The sequence below is a fragment of the Acanthopagrus latus genome, chromosome 15 (assembly GCF_904848185.1).
Source record: "Acanthopagrus latus isolate v.2019 chromosome 15, fAcaLat1.1, whole genome shotgun sequence".
Lineage (NCBI taxonomy): Eukaryota > Metazoa > Chordata > Actinopteri > Spariformes > Sparidae > Acanthopagrus > Acanthopagrus latus.
Window position 1 is genome coordinate 2195082 of NC_051053.1, and position 24432 is coordinate 2219513.

At 40.8% G+C, this 24432-nt stretch overlaps 1 protein-coding gene and 1 long non-coding RNA gene across 2 annotated transcripts; one reads left to right on the forward strand and one right to left on the reverse strand.

Annotated features, from left to right (window-relative positions):
- Nucleotides 1-111: 111 nt before the first annotated feature.
- Nucleotides 112-21969, forward strand: fbxo28 (F-box protein 28). Its single transcript, XM_037124462.1, has 5 exons — nucleotides 112-344; nucleotides 2288-2397; nucleotides 9349-9487; nucleotides 11292-11487; nucleotides 18346-21969. Exons 1-5 carry the CDS (start codon nucleotides 165-167, stop codon nucleotides 18855-18857), a joined length of 1137 nt encoding a protein of 378 aa, XP_036980357.1. The 5' UTR covers nucleotides 112-164; the 3' UTR covers nucleotides 18858-21969.
- Nucleotides 21363-24102, reverse strand: LOC119033882. Its single transcript, XR_005079412.1, has 2 exons — nucleotides 23278-24102; nucleotides 21363-22734 (listed from the first exon to the last, which is right to left on the reverse strand). It is a non-coding gene; the product is annotated as an uncharacterized LOC119033882 (long non-coding RNA).
- Between the last annotated feature and the right edge of the window lie 330 nt (nucleotides 24103-24432).

Here is a 24432-nt window from a genome sequence, read left to right on the forward strand (position 1 = left end):
CTCCCATAACTTCGGGTTTGTTTCCAATTAAAGTCTTTCTCCTCCCTTACCAGCTGATATTTTTTGCCTCCATGAAGTCTCTTGATTTGTTTCACTTTTTTAGTGCACGCTGGCTAGTACGCCTGTTTGGAACGTCACTTCCGCCTCCTCCTTCGCAAAGCAAGATGGCGACCGTTGTAGACAGAGTTGATGGATGTGTTGGGTCATTGGACTCAGACGCGGTGTCACCGAGACAGTCAACCCCTCCACCGGACCAGAACAATCCGCTGTTAGGACTGCCCATCGTGGCCATTGAGACTATTCTCAATTTGTTGTCCTACGATGAGATCAGCCTGCTGCGCTCGGTAAGGGGAACAAAAACAAGCCAGCTAGGAAGGGAACAAAGCTAACGCTAGCCACATGCATTGCTTATATATGGATACTAGTTTTGTATCGTCGTAAATAATCATTAGTAGTATTTGTGGCCGGTGTTAAGTGCCTGTGCAGCCGTCTAATTGCGGTCACGGCCCGTAGTGCTAATTGTGCTGTTATCTATTAGCAGGACAGCCTAGCTAAGCAGTGACTGGAATGATGTTACACGACACACCAGACAGCAGAAAATGAGTGTGTCGATAGGAGGAAAGATGACCCGGACTGTCTCAGATGTAACTCGTGTAGGTGTTCTGGCCCCCAGACATGCCCGTCCCTTTGTGGATAAAAAATGTGGTGGTGAAGTTTGTTTGGAATCATTTATCGGTATGTTTGAACACTGGCTGTGCTTTCCATTGCAGCTCTTCAACAGCCTCTTCATTCTACCAGCGTTGCTGTGCTATTGGAGGTTTAAACACGACTGTCATACTGGGTAACTGTATGGCAGTCATGTTGTGTTCCTTAATACAGTTTCTTGCCATGCAAAATGATCAGCCTCATTCTGTGCCTGTCATGCAGGCCTGGTTCTGAATGAGAGACTAAGTGGCCCCTGGCCACAGACATGTAACAGCTCTCTACTGGCTATCTTTATACACTTCAGACAGAGACTCTTACTTGGGGCCCCTCAGGCCTGTTACCTGTAGCCCTGTGGGTTTTTAAAGACCTCTGCACATATTTCAGAGTCAGAGACTAACAAATGAAAAAAAAGAATCTGAAAACACATCTTTCTGTGTTTTTATAAGACATGTTCATAATCCTCAGAGTCTCTCCTCTTTTATCCTCCCCAGAGTTTCTCCTCTGGTGTACATTAAAGCCTTTTTCACGAGGGACTAGTATCACCTGTGGACCTCTGGTAATTGGTAATAATTGCAGAAGACATCTTTAATACATGTCCATGAGCTATGGCTGTAATTTGTCAGTTAGAAATTCCACTGCATATTACCAACCATATTTTGCCAAACACACAGGTACAGTAATAATGTTGGTACATCTGTGGTTTGGGGTTGCATTTCTGTTGAAACATCAATGTTCTGTTGTCTAAACTAAAAAAATTGCCCACAGCTCATATTATGTTGAGCAGCAGTCAGTAGCTGTCCTGTGATAATGGCTGTATTGGTGTTTTAAATGTGATGAAAGAGAAGGTTAGGAGTGATAATAGCTTATCATTTACATTTACAGTTCAGGACATTTAGGAGATGCTTTTTTCCAAATGCTGTAACATATGCTAAAGTGAGCAGTTCAGTTCTTAATCATAGTACTAATTTGGCAGACACATCACTTCTGAAGGTTTATGTTGCACAGAGCTTTGACATATCCAGAAGATAATGTCAGTAAATAGGAGTAAAATAAAGACTTAATTTAATAAAACACTAAAATGGCATTGTCATTTCTAAATCAAATGATGTCCCTGGCTTTATTAGTGCTGTGATCATTGGGCTTTAGCTAGACATTTAGCCAGTACTTCTCAAATTATCAGTTACTTGATCTTAATAAACATGATAAGTGAATGGGTCAAGGAGTGCACATTATACTTGTGAAACAGGATAATCCTCCTGTTAACTGTACACTTGGGTTAATAGATTTGCAGATCAGAAGAGGTTAGTAAAATATGTCCTTGTGCTACTTATACATGTCAAGATGGTCAAAACAGCCACCCCCCAAGTATAATCATGAATGGCAAGTTCAACTGTAAAATGACAATACTAGAGACTGGAGGTACTGTCATCCGTCCAAACTCCTGGGAGATGAACACCATCTAAGCAAATGAAAAATCTACTAAAATTCAGGAGCTCCACAGGAGGAAACAGAACCCCAACACTGTTTTGCTATTTTTTGTCATAAAACCAATAACCTATCTTCTCTTGTTCATCTTCTCTAGGTGTGTAAGCGAATGGACATGATCTGTCAGCGTGTCCTTAATCAGGGCTTCCTTAAGGTGGAGCGTTACCATAGCCTGTGCCAGAGGCAAGTCAAAGCCCAGCTGCCCAGGTCTGTATCACTCAGCACAGCCTCAAATTGTAGAATAGACATGGACATAGATTGCACAAATGTTTCTGGAGACTGAGGTTAGAGTTAATGTCTTCCTTCAATTTACCAACCCTGGGTTTTTGGCCCTCTTGTGGGCGGTGATGGTACTGCAGGGGGCAAGGGAAGAGTTTAAGAATTGATAAATGAATTTGTTTTCTAACTTAAAATAAGGTGTAATCTAATCTATTACTTTCCACTTGAAAATGACCATAAATAGATTATGAAAGAAACCTAATGTGTGTCTAACATGAATTTCTGCAGACCAGGGCGATCGAAAATAGGGCTGGTTGGCCAAAGTTGGCCTGCCTAAAGGCCAAATTGAGCACTAGTGGTCGCTGTTCAGCACAAGCATGTCGGACCAAAACAAACCACACCACCCTCTTTGCTGCTGCCATTCTCAGTAGCACAGAGGTTCTGAAAGGAGGTGGCTCACATGCACTAACCTGCATGCACAGCCAAACTGGCTCCAAAACAAAACCCAGAGAAGCTCAATGCTAACACAAAGGAGCGTGACGTCACTCCTCTATATCTTTACATAGCAAGTAGTTGTTTCCTGACATCTAGTGAGGCTGAATGTTGAATATTGGTACTTTAAGGTTCAATGTAGCCCACCAGATGTTTCTAGTGAAAAAATGAAATAAAAATAAAATAAAAAGTTTGTGTAAAAAAAAAAAAATGTTTTTAATTTATGGGAGGTAAATGCTCTTTAAGTAGGTAGAATTTGCAATTATAAAAAGGAAAAGCAGCGTGACACCTGGTGCAAGAAGTCAGTCAAAGTGAAACTCTCAAAAAGTAACCGAGGCTGGACTTCTGGTTAACAAGCAGAGGGAGTAGACGTGTTGCACGAGTGCTCCCGTGAACATTTAACATTTTAAACCATCCAGCCCTCCAACTTTACGTCAAAACGAATCCCGCTCTCCTTTCTTATTTTCTCTCTTTTCACTTTGCCTGAACAAGCCCTGTTTTTTCTGAAATGGCTGTGAAAGGAGGCAAGTTGGGCAAAAAAGACGATGCTATTGCTAGCCTAAACTTGGAAGCTATCGCCATGCTGCTCGAGGAACATCGTGAGGACCTCAGCCAACGAGTTATGGACCTCGAGAGTATTTGCTCGACTCTACGTCACGATAACGCTCGGCTAAAGAAGTTGGAGAGCCGAAGCAGGAGATAGAACATGCGTATCCTGGGTCTACCGGAGTCTACTGAGTTCTTCTCAAAGCTGCTGTGTGAGATATTTGGGAATAACACGCTGCCCTCACCACCAGAAATCGACAGAGCCCATCGTTCTCTAGCATCGAAGCCGGCCCCCGGACAGCGACCACAGCTGGTCAGTCCCCGCCTGCACTGTTACCAGACAAAGGATCTTCTCCTTAGAGAGGAAAGGTGGAGAGGGAAACTTGAATATCACGGCCAGCCGGTTCGGGTGTGGAGGACTACAGCCCTGAAGTTCACAACCAGCGTGCAGAATTCAGTGGAGTAATGGCAGAACTTTATAAACTGGGTCTGAGGCCGGCTCTTCTCTACCCTGCCCGGCTGCGTCTCACACTATCCGGTGGAGCCAGAAAGTGGATCAACTCTGTGGACGAGGCGCACAAGTACATCGAGAGCTACCGCAGGTCTCTGAAACGGTCATAATGGAACTGTGCAACAACTCACTACTGTTCGCGGTCCTGCCACTCTGCAGGTTCAGTGCCATGTTAGCCTGTGTGGTTTGTTTATATAGATGAACATGTTCAATCTTCCGGCTCCTACGTGAGTATCTTCGCTTCGCTCCCTCAGTCAGACAACTATTGCTGATACTTATTCATGTTTGCAAAGAAATCTCATGCTGATCTCATTTTGCATTGACGGTGTAAGTGAAACAGAATTTATTTCCATTCTCCCATTACTTGCAGCCTGGCTCTTTTGGCAGCATCATTAATATTCAATTTAATCTGACTTGGCAAGTTTTTTACCATTTTACCTGCAAGCTCTGCAATAACTTTAGTTGACACTTCTAACTCTACCTTTTTAAGGGCCGGGATATTTGCCCTATGTTATTTGTAATCACATCTCAGAGCTCACGTCAGGGTGTCTTAAGTCTTATTTTGATAAGGGATTCTCTCCTTCTTAAGTATACAAGTTGTATTAGAGGTGCCAAGTCCACAAATGTTCACGATATGGGAATAGTAGTTAGTTTAGTGTAAGACAGGAAGATCAGTCACTGGGTAATGTTTGTTCTAAAGAGCTTGCTGCTTTTTTTCTAGCAGCTGTCTTGGTTGAGGAGGGTTGGTAGGGGGGATCTGTCACTGCCAGAGACAGAGACACTTGGTCAAGTTTTCTCTCAAGTAAAGCCCACGACCTTAGACCCAATTCCCACACTGCTTTTTAAAACACTTTGTGGATTCTTTGAGGATCAGCTGTTATATATGGTGAATTGCTCTCTTCAGACGGGTGAAGCCCCTTCTGAAGAAGAGCAACCTAGATCCCAACACCTTTAATAATTATCGGCCTGTATCCAACTTACTGTTATTAAAGTAAAATTTTGGAAATAAATCGTTTTCTATCAAGTGAATGATTTTTTTAATCGCAAACAACATTTTAGAGAAGTATCAGTCTGGCTTTAGGACGAACCACAGTACACAGATAGCCCTTTTAAAGATTTTAAACAACATCAGGTGCAACTTAGATAACCATAAACTCACAGTCTTGGTACTGCTGGATCTAACCGCTGCCTTCGATACAGTTAACCATCACATTTTATCAAATAGACTGAAGAACCTGGTCGGCCTCTCTGGTACTGTTCTTAACTGGTTCATTTCTTACCTCACAGATCGACACTTCTTTGTAAGTATGGATACATGTTCCTCAGAAACCCACAAAATAAAGTGTGGGGTTCCCCAAGGGTCAATTTTAGGTCCAACTCTTTTTAATCTGTACATGCTTCCCCTTGGGGACGTCATCAGGAGGCATCAGCTTTCATAGTTATGCTGACGATATGCAACTGTACATCGCTGTGTCTCCTGATGACACAGGGCCTATTGATGTCCTCTTTAACTGCATTTTAGATATCAAGACATGGATGGCAGCAAAGTTCCTACAGCTCAACCAGAACAAAACAGAAGTTTTACTCATTGGTCCTGAAGGCCTGAAAGAGAAACTTTTACCAAAGTTAAAGGATTTTAAACCATCACAATCTGTAAAAGATCTGGGTGTGATTTTTGACTCTGAGCTGTTTTATTCCACACATCAAAAATATAACAAAGACAGGTTTTTACCATCTTAAGAATATAGCCAGAGTCCGCCCGTTTCTACCTCAGGCCAGCACGGAGGTGCTGATGCATGCTTTTATCTCTTGTTGTTTAGACTATTGTAATGCCCTGCTCTCTGGCCTTCCAAAAAGAGCATTTCGAATCTACAATTATTACAAAACTCAGCTGCACGAGTGCTGACGAGGACCAGAGGGCGGGAGCATATTACACCGGTTTTAAAGTCGCTTCATTGGCTCCCTGTGCGTTTCAGGATTGATTTTAAGGTTCTTTTACTAGTTTTTAAATGTCATAACGGTCTTGGGCCTTCTTATTTATCTGACCTGCTTTTACTCCCTGAGGTCCTCTGGCACCAGCCTTTTAACCACCACAGGTTAGTTAAAAAAAACATGGGGAGGCAGCTTTCAGTTGTTATGGGCCCCGACTGTGGAACAGCCTGCCAGAGAGCCTCAGGGTCGCAGAGACTGTTGGGGTTTTTAAAAAGAGGTTCAAGACCCACCTTTTTAACCAGGCTTTTAATTGAAATTTAAATTCTTTTTAATTCCTTTAATGCCGTGCTAATCCGAGCACTTGTATCTATTTATTTATTTATTTATTATTTTTAATCCTTTTTTACTGTTTTAATCTCTCACGTTTTAGCCTTTATGCATTTATGCTTTTAAGTTTTAGTCTCTTGTGTTTTTAGCCTATGTTTTAGTTCCCTGTGTTCCTTAGCTTCTACACTTTTTGCCTTATTTTACTGTTTTAGTCTATCAGTTTTTAATCTCCAGTGTTTCCTCATGGGGGCCTGCCAGGCTGGGGGTGGTCTCTGGTCTGGCAGCAGGGGGTGCTGTCCCGTGGACGGCTCCAGCCTGGGTGACCAGAGGGCTCTGCACCTTGGTGTGGGGCCTCCTGTCTGCCCGGGTTGGGGTGGTCTCTGTGGCAGTGCTCCCTGCAGCCTTGGACCAGGATCTGTCCCAGTGTGGTTGGCCCCCCAAAGGTAGCTTCCTCCACGCAACAGGTCTCGCTGCCCGGCCATGTGTCTTTAGTGACAGCTACTGTATGGGTGAGCGTGAGTGTGTATGTCTGTGTGTGTATGTGTGAGTGTGTGTATGTCTCTGTGCATGTCTGTGGGGGTGGGAGGGTTGGGTTCTTTTAATTTTCTTCTCTTGACTTTATTTTGCTGTTTCTCATTTTCTGCTGTTGTTTGTATATTTCTGTGAGGCACTTTGAGATACTTTTTCTGTATGAAAAGCGCTATATAAATAAAGATTGATTTGATAAATATTGGAGAGAAGTTTTTCATACACTTTCTCAAGTGTTGAACATCAAATTGGATCCAGACCCACTGGCTGCTTTGTTTGGGGTCATGGAAGGGGAGAAAAAGTTAACTACAGCAAAACAACGCAGTTTATCTTTTTTTCTCCCTTCTGGCTCGACGAGCAGTTCTGCTCAGGTGGAAGGATGCTCTTCCTCTCACTCATACACAATGGCTGGAAGACATCATGTCTTAAAATCTGAGAAAATCAGGTACTCACTTCAGCATTCAAATAAAAAGTCTCAGAAAATGTGGGGTCCCTTCCTAAAAGCATTCCAGACAAGGCTTGGCCCTTGAGCTCAACTACGCTGCATACTTCTTACTCTCTCCTAGTGCAGGCTTTAGGTGTAACAGTGATCTTATGCTATGACAAATACTCTGGCAGTGACAGGGGAGGGATTGTTTTGTACACTTTTGATTTCTTTCTTTTTTTTTTTCCTCTTTCTCTTTTTTTTTTTGGGATTCTTGCACATTCCACTGGTGCAAGCTGTGTTTGTTATACCATACTCCTTTCATGTCTCTGTAATGGCTGTAACGCACTGCACATTTATTATATATAAGAAAACTTCAATAAAAAGATCTTGAATCAAAAAGCAACTGAGGCTTTATATGCGATTATATGTGAAATCTTAAAAGTGCCTCTTTTGTCATAATTATGCATTTACATGAAGGTTTGACTCACATTCTGTCACAAATAAAGCCTAGGTTGTGTTTTGGTGTGAGTTTCACTTTAAGGAAACTTGGGATCCTAGTGCCATTTTGCGTTTTAACAAAACAATATATAGCTGTTTGCTCTTGGCTTGTGGCCCACCATTACAAATTATTTGTTGGTCTTTCAAGAGAAAGCATTTGGGTATCCCTGCTCTAGACTCAAGCTGACAGCATTTAAAAAAGCCTGGAGCTGAGCTTACAACTTATCTGCACTGGCTGTGGTGAAAGCAGCATATCAGCAGCGAAACAGCAGAAGCTTCAGTCCTCTCTGTGCTGGAGGGGTTCCTGTACAGCACTGCTGTGCACTCAGAACATTGTCTGAAAGTTCTTACAACACAATGCAATAGTAAGGCAAGAATGTATTTATAGCCTGATCTTCAGGTTGCAGATAGGCCTGTTAAGAAATAGCTGATATGGTGTTCGCAGCTGTGGTTGATAAAACTGAAGCATACTATACATGCTCGATCAGACACACGTGAGACAGGCCACTGAAACACACAGTTGAAATATGTCTGGTGTTCATTGGACACAGAAAGGAGGGGTTTCCATCCTCTTCCAGCAGAAATGAAGAAACACAGCTGGCTGGCTGTTGTGTGCATTTTCCAGATGGATTTCAGGCAGCTTAGTTGTGTCTCTTGAGGCTCATCAGAAGGAGTCCAATACTTAAACATGATTCAGACCCACTGGTTTTAATCTCTGATAGGTTAAATGATGATCCTAGATGGTGATTTGATCATGCAGCTGTGAATATCACTTCTGGCCATTCAGTGTGATTATTTCTCCAAGAAAAGTAAGGTAAGGAGAAAGGACACTGAGATAGATGACAATCAGGATACCCTTTCCTCTTCAGTAGACATGGGTTACTGAAATAATGCTCAAATCAAATGTTTTTATCTAGCTACTGGCATTTTGTGAGAGTTTCAGCCATTGGTTGAACTTTGTGTCACCAATTGGTTTCTTCTCCAGTGGGTATGATTTTTAGAGGATGATGCATTGAACTTTGTCTCTGTAAAACAGTCCACCTCACCTCAGCCCCAACTGTAGTTCTTCTCCTTTAGTTTTCTCACTTCACTATGTGACATTATGTGTAAGGAACTTCATTCAAGGCTCTGATTAAAGTTTGATAAAAAAACATACTTTAACAATACCTTGAAAACTATGTCTTAACAAACACAAATGGTTTGAACATTTTATAATATATATTTTTTTAAACTAAATTTCAATGTTATGTTTGTGCAGCGTGACAAAAGCTTCACTAAAGGCCAGCAATACATATCATGCACATCAGTTTTTGATGGTGTTTAGCCTACGGACCAGACTTAGACTTCACAAAAGAATGTAAATGTAATCACCAGACAGTAGAGAACAGTCAACTACTGAGCCTTCTGGGAATGTTTTGGGTAACCCTCTTAATTCTGACTAATGTATTGTGTGCATTATAGAACGAAAACTCCAACCAAACCGCCTAATTTGTGACCCTGTTATTACTGGAAGTGCACAGACCCCACTGCACTGTGTTAAAGCCGAGGAAGAATATTTTACAAACTAAAGCTGTCAGTGACGCTGTGATGCACGGTTAGAAATTGTGAGAAACATTGTTTAATACAAGTTCTTAGAAAGCCTATCTTCACCACTGTGTTTATCATCATGTGTCTCCAGGCGAGAGTCAGAGAGGAGAAACCATTCACTGGCCCGCCATGCTGACATCTTGGCTGCTGTGGAGACACGCCTCTCTCTGCTCAACATGACCTTCATGAAATATGTCGACTCCAACCTCTGCTGCTTCATCCCTGGAAAGGTCAGCACAGGTCGCTGTGGCCCACAACATGGCAGTAACAATAGTCTAACAAAAGTTCTTTTCAGTACAGCCATAAACTCACATTAATGACAGGTACATTTTATGCATGATGTGATGTCCAAGATACACTCACAGTTTTATACACCAAGTCTTGGTCTTGTGTAGAGCCAATAAAAATGTTGTCCCCATGCTGGTTAGTGTAAGGTGAGATTTAACTATAAAATGGTGTGTAGCTTGATATTTGGTTTATTTGAAGATCTGAATTGGCTAAATAGAAAATATGTTAACGTTTACTGGGGGATTTAATACTATTTTTTAAATACAAATGATCAGTTTGATAATTTGAGTGAAAAGTTGAATAATTGAAAAATGTCAATGAATTTCACAATTTCTTAGTGTTTGGTATGTCCACCTTTTTATTTATGACATCATTCACTTGAGCTGGCTTGGGCCATTGCAGCATATCCAGAACTTGTTTTCAATCGCCTCCGTGACCTCCACTGGTTCCTCTTGCGGCCACATCCTATTCAAGACGATAGCGTTTGCCTTCAAGGCCGTAAACGATAAGGCACCCATCTACCTCCCAACACTGGTCAGACCACGCCCCCTGCGCGAGCACCTCGCTCTACTACATCAGCTGGCCAGCTGGTATCGCCATCGCTGAGAGCAAACAAAGGTCACTCAGCGAAGTCACAACTCTTCTCTGTTCTGGCGCCTCAGTGGTGGAACAAACTCCTGACTAATGTGAGGACAGCGGAATCACTCGCCATTTTCCAAGACTCAAGACTGACTCGTTCAGATTTCACCTCGACCCTGCATAGCATGACTCCCTGGATCACTTTTCCTCGTGATGTTTAGGTCTAGTGACTATGGAGGAAAGTCTGACAGTCAGGTCTTTGGTCTTCATGTAGTCCTGTAAAAGCTTTGAGGTGTGTTTTGGGCTCATATTTGGAGACCATGCAAGCTCAAGTGTATGCTGTTATTAAAGCCAATGAGGACATACCGATATTAAGATATACTTGAATTCATTGACCTTTTTCAAAGATTCAACTTTTTCACTCAAACTGCTAAACTGATTTTATCATTTGAAATGAATTCAGTATAATGATAGTTCGTTCATTCATGAATAATAGTTCATACAAAAGAAATGGATAACAAATATTTTAACTGGTCTCAGACTTTTTGAATGTACTACACACAGTGAATTTACAACATTCAAGTGTAGAAAAAAGAAAAAAAAAACATTGAATACACAGCAGTACTTTCTAAATGTACCATCGCTATCTTGAGAAATTGAGTCAAATACACAACATGCTATTAAGTGAGATTTTGTCAATTTAATTTGTCAGTTTGATTTTAAATGATGTTTTCTTGCAGCTAGAACCTCAGGTTTACTTTTAGCTGTCCATGGTAATCCTATATCAGTTATTGTTAACACAGTTTGAAATTGTGTTTTACTGTATCAGGGTATGTGTATCAAATTGACACAGTACCCAATGTATTGGTCCATGGACTAACAAACGTCTGCGCAAGACAGGCTAGAAGGCTCAGTATTCAGTCAGCATTGTGGCACCATCTCTACTGATACACATGTTACACAAAGCCCGGTTTTTCAACTGCCAATGCATTTCTTACTCAAATTGAGACTTACTGGCTGCAGTTCTCAGACCTGCCAACCAGATGGCTCGTTGAGATTACCAGGGGTGTAAAAGAGCCGTTTGTGTTCAGTCATGTCTGTTGGGTGTTTTTGGGTTTTGTTGCGTTATCTGTCATGTCCTGATCATGTACTGTTGTGTGTTGTCAGGTTATAGATGAGATTTACCGTGTGCTGCGCTACGTGAACTCCACTCGAGCTCCCCAGCGAGCTCATGAGGTTCTGCAGGAGTTGAGGGACATCTCCTCCATGGCCATGGAGTACTTTGATGAGAAGATTGTTCCTATCTTGAAGAAGAAGCTGCCAGGGGCCGACCTGTCCGGTCGTCTCATTGGCTCTGCACCAGGTAAACAGACATTTGCTTGTCCTGGCTAAAGTTAGACTTCAAAAGAAAATTTAACCCAGAGCGGGTCTCAATACCTCTGCTCTCAATTAGACTCTAACACATTGGGCATAATTTTGACAGACGTTCCTATTACAAATTAAACCCTAAGTGTCAGGTGAGTGGCAGCTACAGTCTTGTTACTGGAGGTTGGCTGACACAACTGTCAATTTTTAATGACTTGGCGCTTGAGATAGAGCTCTTAGTCAGTTAATTAGTGATTCTAAGAAACTTACTATTTTCATGATCCTTAAATATATTCTGTCATTTTCAGCAAAAAATTCAAATATTTGATGCCTCCAGCATTTGAATATTTCTGACAGTAAATTGTGGGTCTTTTGGGCACTGGACTGTTGGTTGGACAAACAATGCAATTGAAGACTTCTCTATGGGCTCTGGGAAATTTTGATTTTAACAATTTATTTGACATTTTATATACAAAACAACTGATTTGTTGTGATAATAATTGGCAGATGAATCACTAATGCAAATAATTGTCTCCCCACTGGAGATTACCTTGGCTTGTTGCCAGCAGGTGGTGCTTCATAAGTGAGGTATTATTGCAGTGATACATTAAATGGGGGTCACCTGACATAATTTTTATGTTCATATTGGACATTGCATGAAGGAGTTGAATCCCACATCCTGTGCCCACTATATGGAACTAGAGGACATACACTTATTATACATCATGTTGCTGTATATCAAGTGTAGACCACACAATGAAAATGTGATATACATTGAATATTTGTCAAGTTAGGCTTGTTAATTGTTGCCAGTGGGTGGTGCTATGACTATGACTCGACTCAGTATTTGCATGTAGATATCTACAGGCTGGGGTGCTTATCAAGCAGGTCAAATGTGGGGCAGGTTTGTCAATGTACATTCAAGTCACATCAGATTCCTGTTTCATGGAAAACATGCAAATAGTTTGCTTGCCATGGTAATAGCATTCCAAGATTGACTGAAGCTGACTACATTTGAGGTGGATATACTTGGAGTTCACAAAAGTAATGCACATGTATTGCAAAAGGTGCACTTCAAACAAACACTAAAGTAAAAGTCTTTAACTCAGCTGATGGTTCCATAAGTATTTTAGGAAAGGTCCCCATATACACTATATTACCAAAAGTATTCGCTCACCCATTCAAATGATCAGAATCAGGTGTTCTAATCACTTGGCCTGGCCCCAGGTGTATAAATTCAAGCACTCAGGCATGCAGACTGTGAAACAAGACATTTGTGAAAGAATGGGCCGCTCTCAGGAGCTCAGTGAATTCCAGCGTGGAACTGTCATAGGATGCCACTTGTGCAACAAATCCAGTCGTGAAATTTCCTCGCTCCTAAATATTCCACAGTCAACTGTCAGCTCTATTATAACAAAATGGAAGCGTTTGGGAACAACAGCAACTCAGCCACGAAGTGGTAGGCCACGTAAAGTGACGGAGAGGGGTCAGCGGATGCTGAAGCGCATAGTGCAAAGAGGTCGCCGACTTTCTGCACAGTCAATTGCTAGAGAGCTACAAACTTCATGTGACCTTCAGATTAGCCCAAGTACAGTACGCAGAGAGCTTCATGGAATGGGTTTCCATGGCCGAGCAGCTGCAGCCAAGCCACACATCACCAAGTGCAATGCAAGGCGTCGGATGCAATGGTGTAAAGCACGCCGTCACTGGCCTCTAGAGCAGTGGAGACGCGTTCTCTGGAGTGATGAATCACGCTTTTCCATCTGGCAATCTGATGGACGAGTCTGGGTTTGGAGGTTGCCAGGAGAACGGTACATTTCAGATTGCATTGTGCCAACTGTGAAATTTGGTGGAGGAGGAATTATGGTATGGGGTTGTTTTTCAGGAGCTGGGCTTGGCCCCTTAGTTCCAGTGAAAGGAACATTGAATGCTTCAGGATACCAAAACATTTTGGACAATTCCATGCTCCCAACCTTGTGGGAACAGTTTGGAGCGGGCCCCTTCCTCTTCCAACATGACTGTGCACCAGTGCACAAAGCAAGGTCCATAAAGACGTGGATGACAGAGTCTGGTGTGGATGAACTTGACTGGCCTGCACAGAGTCCTGACCTGAACCCGATAGAACACCTTTGGGATGAATTAGAGCGGAGACTGAGAGCCAGGCCTTCTCGACCAACATCAGTGTGTGACCTCACCAATGCGCTTTTGGAAGAATGGTCAAAAATTCCTATAAACACTCTCCTCAACCTTGTGGACAGTCTTCCCAGAAGAGTTGAAGCTGTAATAGCTGCAAAAGGTGGACCGACATCATATTGAATTCTATGAGTTAGGAATGGGATGGCACTTCAGTTCATAGAATGAGTAAAGGCAGGTGAGCGAATACTTTTGGTAATATAGTGTATGTTGGATTTTCTTGTTTGAGTCTCTGACTGAGTAGCGGATCTTTTCAAAGCTAAGACAGGACATAATGTCTCTCAACCACTGAGCGTGGGTGGACAGAGCTGCATCCCTCCACCTCCACCCAGAGAGGCAAAGGACAACGTGCAACGTTTGACTGGAGTCAGAAGTGCATCCATCTCTCCAGTAGTACCAAAAAGGGCAACCAGAGTGCAGGGTTCCTATTCAGAATTAACAATTTGGGATAGAGTTTGGAAGACGTACCTCCAGTATTTTTTCCAGGCTTGTCCAAAACACATGGATAAGTGAGGCCTCATCTCTTTTACACTTGTCACAGCAGGGATCTACGTCAGGAAACATGCAAGACAATTTCACTTGCACGACTTTAAACTGTAACAGACAGTGATGAGCACAGATAGATGTCGAAGCAGCTTTAATTTTGTCAAGAGGGGCATGCTATTTTTATTGTCAATTTTGTTAACAATTGAAGCAACAGACACATACACAACACATACATATATAATAAAATAAAGAATTTCATAAGGAATTTTGACACAGACTATAACATGTAAAAACAAAATACGGGTACACACAAAGAGGCTTAAGATAGCATCAGAGCTGAATGTCCACTTGAGTGCATCAATTATGTCAAGATAGATACTTGATCTTTAGGGGGGTTTCAAGATAGGTCCCCACACACCACAACATTTCTGTAACTTACTGGATATCTCATATCTCAGTTTTTCAGTGTGGAGGATTCCTACTAGCTCCCTCAGCCAGGCCTCAAAATTAGGTGGTGAGTTAGATTTCCACACTCTCAAAATACATCACTTTGCTCTGACCATACCATAGGCCACTACTGTACTAACATTCCGACGCATCTTGTCCAAAGTGTTAGAAATGCCAAGGAAAGCAGTTTCAGGGTCAGGATCCAGGTTTACTTTAAGTACACGGGAATACCATCTGAAAATCAAACACCAGAAATCTTGAATCTCAGTGCTTAGCCAAAATTGGTGTGCAAGTCTGCTGCCTGATTTCTTGCACCTTTCACACAGGGGGGAAGCTTGGGGAAAGATTTTATGCAACTTAACCTTCGAATAGTGTAACCTGTGTATGACCTTGTATGGAATGAATAACCTAGCATTGACTGAGCAATGGTGAATGTCATTTAAAGCTTGTTTCCATATTTCATCTTGAATAGTGATGTTGAGATGAGCCTCCCACATTTGTTTAAATTTAACATCAGGCTGTGCAAGTTTGTAGGAGAAAATACAAACCAATTTTGAAATCAAACGCTTTGCTTCTAGTGGACTAGTGGACTGGCATGCAGTGATGTCTTTGGAAGTTAACAAAATTTTCTAATCTGTGTCCAGATTTTTTTGAGCATTAATTACAAGAGGCTCTTGGCCTTGGTGATGGAAAAAGAATTGCCCTGAGGGAGGTTTTTTGAGGTAGACTTTGTTCTATTGCTAACCAGGACGGTATCTCAGTCTGTGGATCAGGGTCATTAGCCAGTTGCCAGTATACCATCGCTTTGCTATTAGCAGCCCAGTAATAATGTAAGAAGCATGGTAGGCCTAGGCCTCCAAATTCCTTTGGCTTTTGAAGATGTTGTTTAGAGATTCTGTGTGCCTTTTATCCCCAGATAAATGGTAAAATCACAGAGTCACTCATTTTAAAGAAGGACATTGGGATAAAAATTGGGATGTTTTGAAACAAATAAAGGAATCTTTGCAGGGAAACCATTTCAATTGTATTTATTCGGCCTATCAATGACAGAGGCAATGTTATCCATTTTTCAATATTCTTTTTCAGGGCATTTAATCTCTCTGTGAAGTTATTTAAAAAGTAGTGCATTTAGTGCATTTAGTATTTAACACTGTTTTTTGAAATGTTAAACTGAGTAGAGGTCATGAATGCGGGATCTAATTCAGCTGTGAGCGACAGAAGTCACTTTTTTGCCAGTTTATGGTGTATCCCAAAACCGTGTCAGCCTCATTCATCAGATCAAGCAAATGCAGGACAGATTGTTCGGGATCTGTCAGAAAATTAGCAATGTAATCGGCATAGAGTCATATTTTATGATTAATACCATCAATAGTGATAAGCTTAATGAACTTATTTTTCCCCTATACTAATTGCCAATGGCTCAATGGCTAGTGCGAAAAGAAATGATGAGAGGGGACACACTTGACGGATGCCCCTCTCTAGCGGAAAGGGATGTGATCTGCTTTTACAGAAATCTAAGTTTACACTAACTGGAGCGTGATCGAGACGACAATATTGTGATATTTGGTGTCCAGCACATTTGGTAGGGGCTTAGAATCTAGAAGAAAAAAATTAGTGAGTATGAGTTATGCAATTTGGAAAAAAATGAATACTCTGTCTGTTGGGTGCTGAAATCGCCAAATGTCTACAATGTTGAATTGAGGAGATTGGGCTTAAAGTGACTGATGCATTTGAGGGGCTTGATTGTTTTTTTTGAAGATCCGTCCAGATGCCAATCTAAGATCACATTGAAATCCCCAGTGATAATCAAATTTGTGTTTGAGAGGCCTGGCAGTTTATCGAATGTTTTACGAAAGAAGCCTGCATCGTCAACATTTGGACCATAGATATTAACCAGTGTGACATGTATAGAATACAACTGTCCATTTACAATTAAGAATCTGCCACTGTCATCACTGATTTATTTTTTATATGTTGAAAAGGTATATTCTTTAGTTCATGTAGGCTTTATGATGTCTAAAGTCTTGAACAGCAGTATTCTGCTCCTCTCTACAAAAAAAGACAACGTGTATTAAAATAGGAATGGCAGTTCCAAATAAAGCCGGTTTGATCTTTGGAGATGAGAGATGAAATGCTCTCCAGCCTTCAAGCCAGAACTTTAACCAGGATTTTCACATTGACATTCAGTAAGGAGTCTGGCCTATAGGAGGAGCACTCTGATGGAACCTTGCCATTTATTTATTTATTTATTTATTTATTTATTTATTTATTTATTTATGTATGTATGTATGTATGTATGTATGTATGTATGTATGTATGTATGTATGTATGTATGTATGTATGTATGTATGTATGTATGTATGTATGTATGTATGTATGTATGTATGTATGTATGTATGTATGTATGTATGTATGTATGTATGTATGTATGTATGTATGTATGTATGTATGTATGTATGTATGTATGTATGTATGTATGTATGTATGTATGTATGTATGTATGTATGTATGTATGTAGCAAAAACAGTAATACATGCTTCATTAAATGATGCTGGGAGTTTACCTTGATTGAATGAGTCAGATCAAAAAACTGTACAGGGACCCTTCAGGTCCTGGGGATTTTCCAGATTGCAGCGGGGCGATGGCAGTGCCTGCTGCCTCAAGTGAAATTGGCTCATCCAGTTTATTTTTACAGTCACAGGGGATGTGGGGATGTTTGTTATTTTAAAAAATGTTGTCCTTAGAGAATTCCGAGCTGTAAAGCTGGGAATAGAAATTCCTTAATATATCATTAATTTTGGAGTGATCTGTTGTCACGTTGCCATCTTCCATTTTAATTTTTGTAATGTGCTAATGACATAGAGCTTGCCCCGCCCACCATACCATAAGGCGAGTATTAGCAGATCCACGAATGTGTTTCTTGTAAAAAGTAATTGCTGTCATGTGAGAATACTTTCCTTCTTTTAATAGGGTGATTTAGGTCTTTGACATTCCAGCTTAAAAAGTGTAACAGGCTATCCATACGCCTTTGTTGAGAATGCAGGACATAGCAAACATGAAGCAAATAGTGGATGATAGATTATCCTTTATTTGACCAGGGTTCACATAGGCTCCTAAAATGATACCAGCATTGAAGGATCCTGCCCACACAAAAAGACAGCTATCAAGGAACATAGCAGCAAGCTCTTCATAACACCTATAATGCCAACAAATAACAATCTTCCTGTCCTGTGGAACACAATCTACAGCTCAATTGTTATTATTAATTGAATAACCGTGACAGAGAGGGCCAGTCTGCGTCACCTGGCAGGTGCACGGTGGATGACAGAGAAATTAAAAGTACAGTAGTAATACCTGGTCAGCCACACAGTCCAGTGGTAGTCCAGCTTCCCTCTCTGCCCAGCCTCCTGGTGCAGATGGGTGATGACTGGGCTAAAATTTGCTGCTTGGCACCTGGATTATTGGGTATGGGTATACCCAGTAGTCCCTTCGCAGGGAGATGCAGACAGAAAAAGTAGTACTAATTAGAATTAAAGGCATACTTTGAGATAGTTGTGTCCCCACGTGCACTGAGAGCACCGATCTTCCAAACAAAGATCACTTCTCATGCTCAAAATCACACAAAATAAAATGTCTTGTCGTTGTATTGCTTTTCTCTTGCAGAATATCTTCTGTTTTGTATTTTCAGCAAAATCCTTTAGACGTCTGACCCTCTGTCCTTTTTGCTCAGTGGCAGGTCCATCTACCTCCCTAACCACCATGTCTCTGCTGGCCAAGAACACGCCATCGCGCTCTGAGATGACCAAGGTGCAGCAGCAAGTGAAGGTGAATGGGGCGTCGATGACAGTACTGCGAAGGGAGATGCAGGAAATTCGTGTCAAGCAGCTGGAGCAGCAGAAGCAGCTGCAGGACCAAGAGCAGAAGCTGCTGGAACAGACCCAGGTGATCGCTGAGCAGAACGCCCGCCTGGCCGAGCTGGAACACAAGCTCCGCGAACTGATGGACAGTAGTGCTGCTGCTATGGGAGGACCCAGGCCCAGCACAGCCGTCCCCTCCACATCCAGCAGTGCTGCCGTGTCTTCCAGTGTTGCCAGCACATCTGGTACTGTGTTGCCAGGTGGCAGCGTGGCCACAACCTCTCTACCATTAGAGCCAGAGGGCGAGGCAGGGTCATCACTCAAACGCACCAGAAAGAGCTCAGACCTTCCACGACAGTCAAAACGACTGCGCAGCAAGAAATAAGAGACTCATTGTGTCTTTTAGTTGAAGTTTTGTTTTTTGGTTTCTGGTGTGACCGATCACACCTTATCCACTATCCCTGCATCACTCATCACCTGTACTGTCTAAGATAAACCAGGAGTATCCCTGTACACTTTGCTTTACCAGTGCACTCCCTGCTCTGCACTTATGGACAAGAGGAAAAACGTAGAATAATCACCCAACTTATCCTTAAAAAGTTTCTTACCCACCTAACTAAATCAGTTTATGGGCAGGTCTGCCACATGCAGTGAAGAAGACAGTAACACTTCATAATAAACGTTAATACATTTAAATGTATATTTAATTAAACATTAGTTAATAGTTATAACTGTTAACAAACAGTGAAATGCATTATAAATCATTTATTAAGCAATTTTAGAGTTTTATAAACACAAGTTGGAACTTTATAATCACTTGAATAATGTTTATAGAGGAACTACACAGTATTATAAATATCAGTTAAAACTTTTCACTAAATAATTGCTTGATAAATGGTTCATAAATAATTTCACTGAGTCAAATAACTATTAACTTAAGTTAAATTAACATCACTTTACCATTTATTAAGGATGGTTGTTATAAAGTTTGACCAAGATACTATTTATTGAAGGTCACATTAAACAACTGTACAGATTTTTAATTGGCTGATGTGATTGCAAAAAAACCTGATTTACCAAGCAAAAACTGATTGTCTATGAATTAACAGAAGTCATATAGTTCATCAGACTAATGCAGTTAACGTGTCTGAGGTCAAATCTGCCAGGAGATTTTATTTTGGAAGCACACGAGTCATAACAGGCCTTAAATTTCCAACATCATTTTATCAGTTAAATAATCAGTGACATTGGTAGGAAGTCTAAATCTGCAAGCATTTATCTCATTCCCAGTTACTGCTTTCTAACTTTGGCCAAGTGCAATAAAAATCATATACATATAAATTAATCAGTAACATTGCTGCTTAGGTCAGTTCAGTTCAGTCTAAAAATGAAGGACGACTTTAAAGAAGGACAAAGGTAGCGTTCAGGTAGCATTAATCAGGTGTCTTCTGCTGACTCTTGCTCCCCTGCCTGTCAGAGCTGCAACACAGAGGTAAATTATAAATAGTGAAAGGATTTTTCTTTCCACCGTGCCTCTGCAGCCGCTGACTGATATCCCAGTCTTACCCTTAGATTCTTTCAAAAGTTTCCCATGAAAGCAGACCTTTTAGTTCTGGTATGCCTGAAAACGCCTGATGTTCATGCCCCTCTTTTATATGCGATGTCACTGTATGTGTTATATTGAGGAGGACAAAGAAACTAATGTTAAAACAATGTTTGGCATCTGTCTTTTGAGGATCATACTAGTGTTTTTACATATTACAGCCTATTTACTACAATAACTACAGCTCAGTTCAGTGAAACATGAGAAACCCTGAGTTTGACAGTTATTGAATGTGTTTCTACTTTGTACCCAACAGCCACTGATTTACAGTCATTTCACTGCAGAAACCTGCATGTCATGACTTGCCTTGATTTTCAAACTATAAAAAACTTTTTTACAGTGTTATTTTTCAGAATGAGAGAAAAACACAATGCAATTGCACAATCATACTTGTACAATTTCCAATGATTAAGACCACCAGATGTTGTTAATAGCTCTGGAAATGCTAGTAAGTGGACATTTATGTATATTTTTTCATCAACTTCGGTTTCTAGTTTCATAGTATAATCTTAACTTAAGATTCACTTCCTAGTTTTTTATTCCAGAGCTTTCAGCTGCATCTCCTTTTTAAGTTTCTAGAGACCATGAATCAGGTCATCATATGAAGTGCTGACATGATGTCAGATTACACGACACATACCTGCTGGACAATTGTAGCAGATGGCTAGAAATTGAGAAAAAGACTTCTATGGTCCTTTAAGGTGCAACATGTTGACTTGACTACCTGTCAAATTATTACTCCAACCCGATGGGGGGCAGCATATCACAGGGTAACCACTGGCTCCTACAAACTATAGCTGCTATTAGATACTTTGCTCAGTTAGCTGTGTAGCTAGCTGTCTGATTGGGGTCAAAAAGGAGCGGGGAAGCCTCAGTATTTACACCACGAGCACAGGAGCTTTGGACCGTGACACGCGCTGGCTAGCTGGTTACCATGTCATCTTCAGATAGATCAACAATACGTAGATGTCCTAACACTTCAAATTAGCTACTTTCTTACCAATCTGTTTATAATTTTAGTTCATGTTTGAATGGGCTCAACTAAAATTCTTACGTATTGCACCTTTAAAGTCAAAGCAGAAATGATATAAGATTATGAAAGGATGCTATCTATGTAATGACTTTAAAAGGGTCTGTGTCTCTTTATCTTTAGTGCCATGCTTGTTTTGTTTTTGCATTTGTAGAGATAGACCTGTGAGTCTTCTGCTTCCACCCCAAAATATGAGAAGTGAATATCATTTAACCTAACTGCATGGATAGAAATCGTCAGAGGGAAGTAAGAGAAAGTGGTGGCACTTTTTCAAAATGAAGTTAAAAATCAGCCTGTTGACACTGGTTTACAGGAGCTACCAGAACCTATAACTGGTTTGCAGTGACAATAGAGTGGTGCTGGAAATGTCACTGCTAAACAAAAAGACTCAGTCACATTAGTTCCCTCAGCTGTCGTCGAACTCCCCTGTGCAGCGGTACTCTTCTTCTCTCCTGTACAAATTCATCTCTTGCCTTGTGAGGCTAGGTTAGCTGTGAGCCCATATTGTGGCAGCACATTTGTTTTCTTTGTTTAAAGCTTTTCTGTTGTTTGGATGACCTGAACCACTCATGGCATGAACTTTTGGTAAAGACACCTGAACACAGTTCACGTGTTGGTGAACACTCGCGTGTATTATGACACACAAGAAGATATATCTAGTGGCTTAATTTGAGACTGCGTCTCAGTTTAGAAAAAAATACTGTAATCTTCATGTACTTTAAAGTGTAGATTGTGACTTATTTCATGTATGTATACCAAGAGAACTATCTTTTGGGTTGGCCAACTTGGGGCTAACTGTACGGTTTTGTTGCACACATTACTGTTACAAATGTACAAATCAAACCTATTAAAAACTCAACCTAACTTATCTCTGTATGCTTGCACCCATTACAAGCTTTATTTTTGCAGGTCATTTTCTACACCCTTTATCCTTTTGTGGGTTAATTTATATAGTTTATATATAAAGGGTTACTCCAGTGATTTAGTTTAGCAAGTTTATGAAGTTGGTGAACTTGTGAGAGACACAATAAAACAAGACTAACAGGTCAGCCATAGGGGCTTAGTGAGGCTGCAGGTATAATATTTACCTTGTTGACCATCTGTGTTAGCTTGCTAACATTGGCAACTATTTCAAATACAACTGAGGCTCATGGTGATGCCTTTCATTTTGCCATAAACCAACAGAGAAGATAAAAAGCCAAAAATATTTCAAATTGTAAAATTCCATTGCCATTATGCAACACAAGATTCTATAATGACGTTTCTGTTCCCTAAGCTACATACACACAAACACAAAAAATGGTAAATTAGTAAATAATTCAGTCACATAATTAAACAAATCATGGTGGACTGTAGAGTAATGAGTTGAGGAACATCACAGCCTGATGACTGAAGCTGCTCTGTAGTCTGGTGGAGCAGCAGCAGATCCTTCTTTATCTTTTTCCATATAACAGCAGGGTCTGTGGCTGAGTGGGTGTTGTCTTTAATCATCTTTGGGCTCTGTTCAGATATCTCACTTCATTGATTATACTTAAGCTCTGTAGAGGGGTACCAAGGATGTTCTGGGAGGTTTTAATCATCCGCTGCAGAGCCTTCCTGTCCAGGGTTGTGATGTTTCCAGTCAGGATGCTTTTCATTGGCACAGAAATGCAGCCCTCTTGAGTTTCATTAAGATGTAAAGCCTTGTCTGTGCATTTTCTTTTTTTCCTACCAGGGTGGCCATTGTGACATTACACGTATTGCGCACAAATTGTTAATCTAAAAATATCCATGATTGCAGCTTTACAATCTGTGCAGTGCCCTTCATCAGCTGCTGATTTGAGGTGTTGTGGGAGCTGGTTGCAGCTATGAACATTCTCCTAACTTGTCTCCAAGCACAGATATAATATATAATTCATCCGTCCATACTTCAGGTACAAACCTTTGTGCACCCCCATTCAGTCACTGTAGCCCACACTGCCTTCTGTGAGTGTCTTTGAGCACCCATCTATAAGTGTACTTAATTCAGATATGGTTTTGAGACAACATGGCACAAAGACATAATCCAGAGGAGTAAAGTGCCCTTTCTACCCCAACTGCAAGGTTCACATTCTTTGCATTCCAAGTACAGCTCAGATAGCTGAATGTGTCACATCTTGCACTTAGCGTGAAATAAATTTCTCGGCCCCTCACCTTCCTGTGGAGCAAAACAGGAAGTGCTCCATTGTTTCTCTGTTCCACCGCTGCAGCAGCCCTGCACTTATACAAGCTGGGGAGGAACCGCCACCTTATGTAATGGCACTGTGTCTGGAACAATTTATACAAACTGTAAAATGCTCTTCTTAATATGGATTACCTCGATACCAAACATATGCAAATAAAGACGAGAGAAAATAAACAGCAAACAGATAACTTTTGTTTAATCTTGATAAGGAGTGTGTATCCTGTAAGAATACCTGGGAGGCTGGGAGAGTGTTGTCATGTCTGAACATGTGCATACTTACAGACAAGTGTATCATTCTTTATTTTAAATGTGTAATCCTGTTAGTAATCCTCTTTTTTACAGAAGGTATCTGATTACATATTATTTTCTGTAACTTTACTGGCATACAGTTCTCTTAATCAGTAAAGTATTTGCTTACATTCCTTAATCTTGTACATACTTGCCCATTCTTTTGGCATTATTTGTATAAAAAAACACTAACTAATGTAAACCTAGGAATCAAAAAATAAAGCTAAAGTTAAAATGCCATAATCCTAACCCTCATCACTGTGCTTTAGTTCAACATAATTCACTATAATGTTGACCTTTTTATATAAACACAGAGGCTGTCCCTTATGCTCAACATTCCAAATATCTAAAGTAAAAGAATTGTGTAGAATTCTGTCCCCCTTTATCTTCTGGACTCACGGTTCATTATAATTCTTTATAACATTATTGGATTTATAGATACCTGATACAATTCTATGATATATTTAATATAATGTGACATGATCAGTGTTGTAATGTTGAAATAAATCAACACCTTCAGGGACACCTTCAATACCACAGTCTTCATGAGGTGAGGGGATTATGAAATAACTGCAACTGGAGAATAAACGTTTAACAGTAATTGTCTTTGATTTCCACATGATTACACTCTCCCACTTGTACCAGTTGGGCTTGATGACATCCTGCTGGGCCTGATCTGACGGACACTGAGCTCCACTGTTGAACATACAGCTGTGTTGTTGTTGGGGAGGAATATTCTCAGTCTATTGTTCACTCCCTCACTGTGCTCAGTGGAAACTAAGCACCAACACAGTTGCTGGTGATGAATGTCCTTCTGGCGCACATAAAAACCATAT

Excerpts from the sequence above, each read along its gene's own strand:
- fbxo28 (XM_037124462.1), top strand. The coding sequence starts at position 165 with ATGGCGACCGTTGTAGACAGAGTTGATGGATGTGTTGGGTCATTGGAC. Across the intron at positions 2,398-9,348 it reads GTCAAAGCCCAGCTGCCCAG|GCGAGAGTCAGAGAGGAGAA; the intron begins GTCTGTATCACT and ends ATGTGTCTCCAG. Across the intron at positions 9,488-11,291 it reads GCTGCTTCATCCCTGGAAAG|GTTATAGATGAGATTTACCG; the intron begins GTCAGCACAGGT and ends GTGTGTTGTCAG.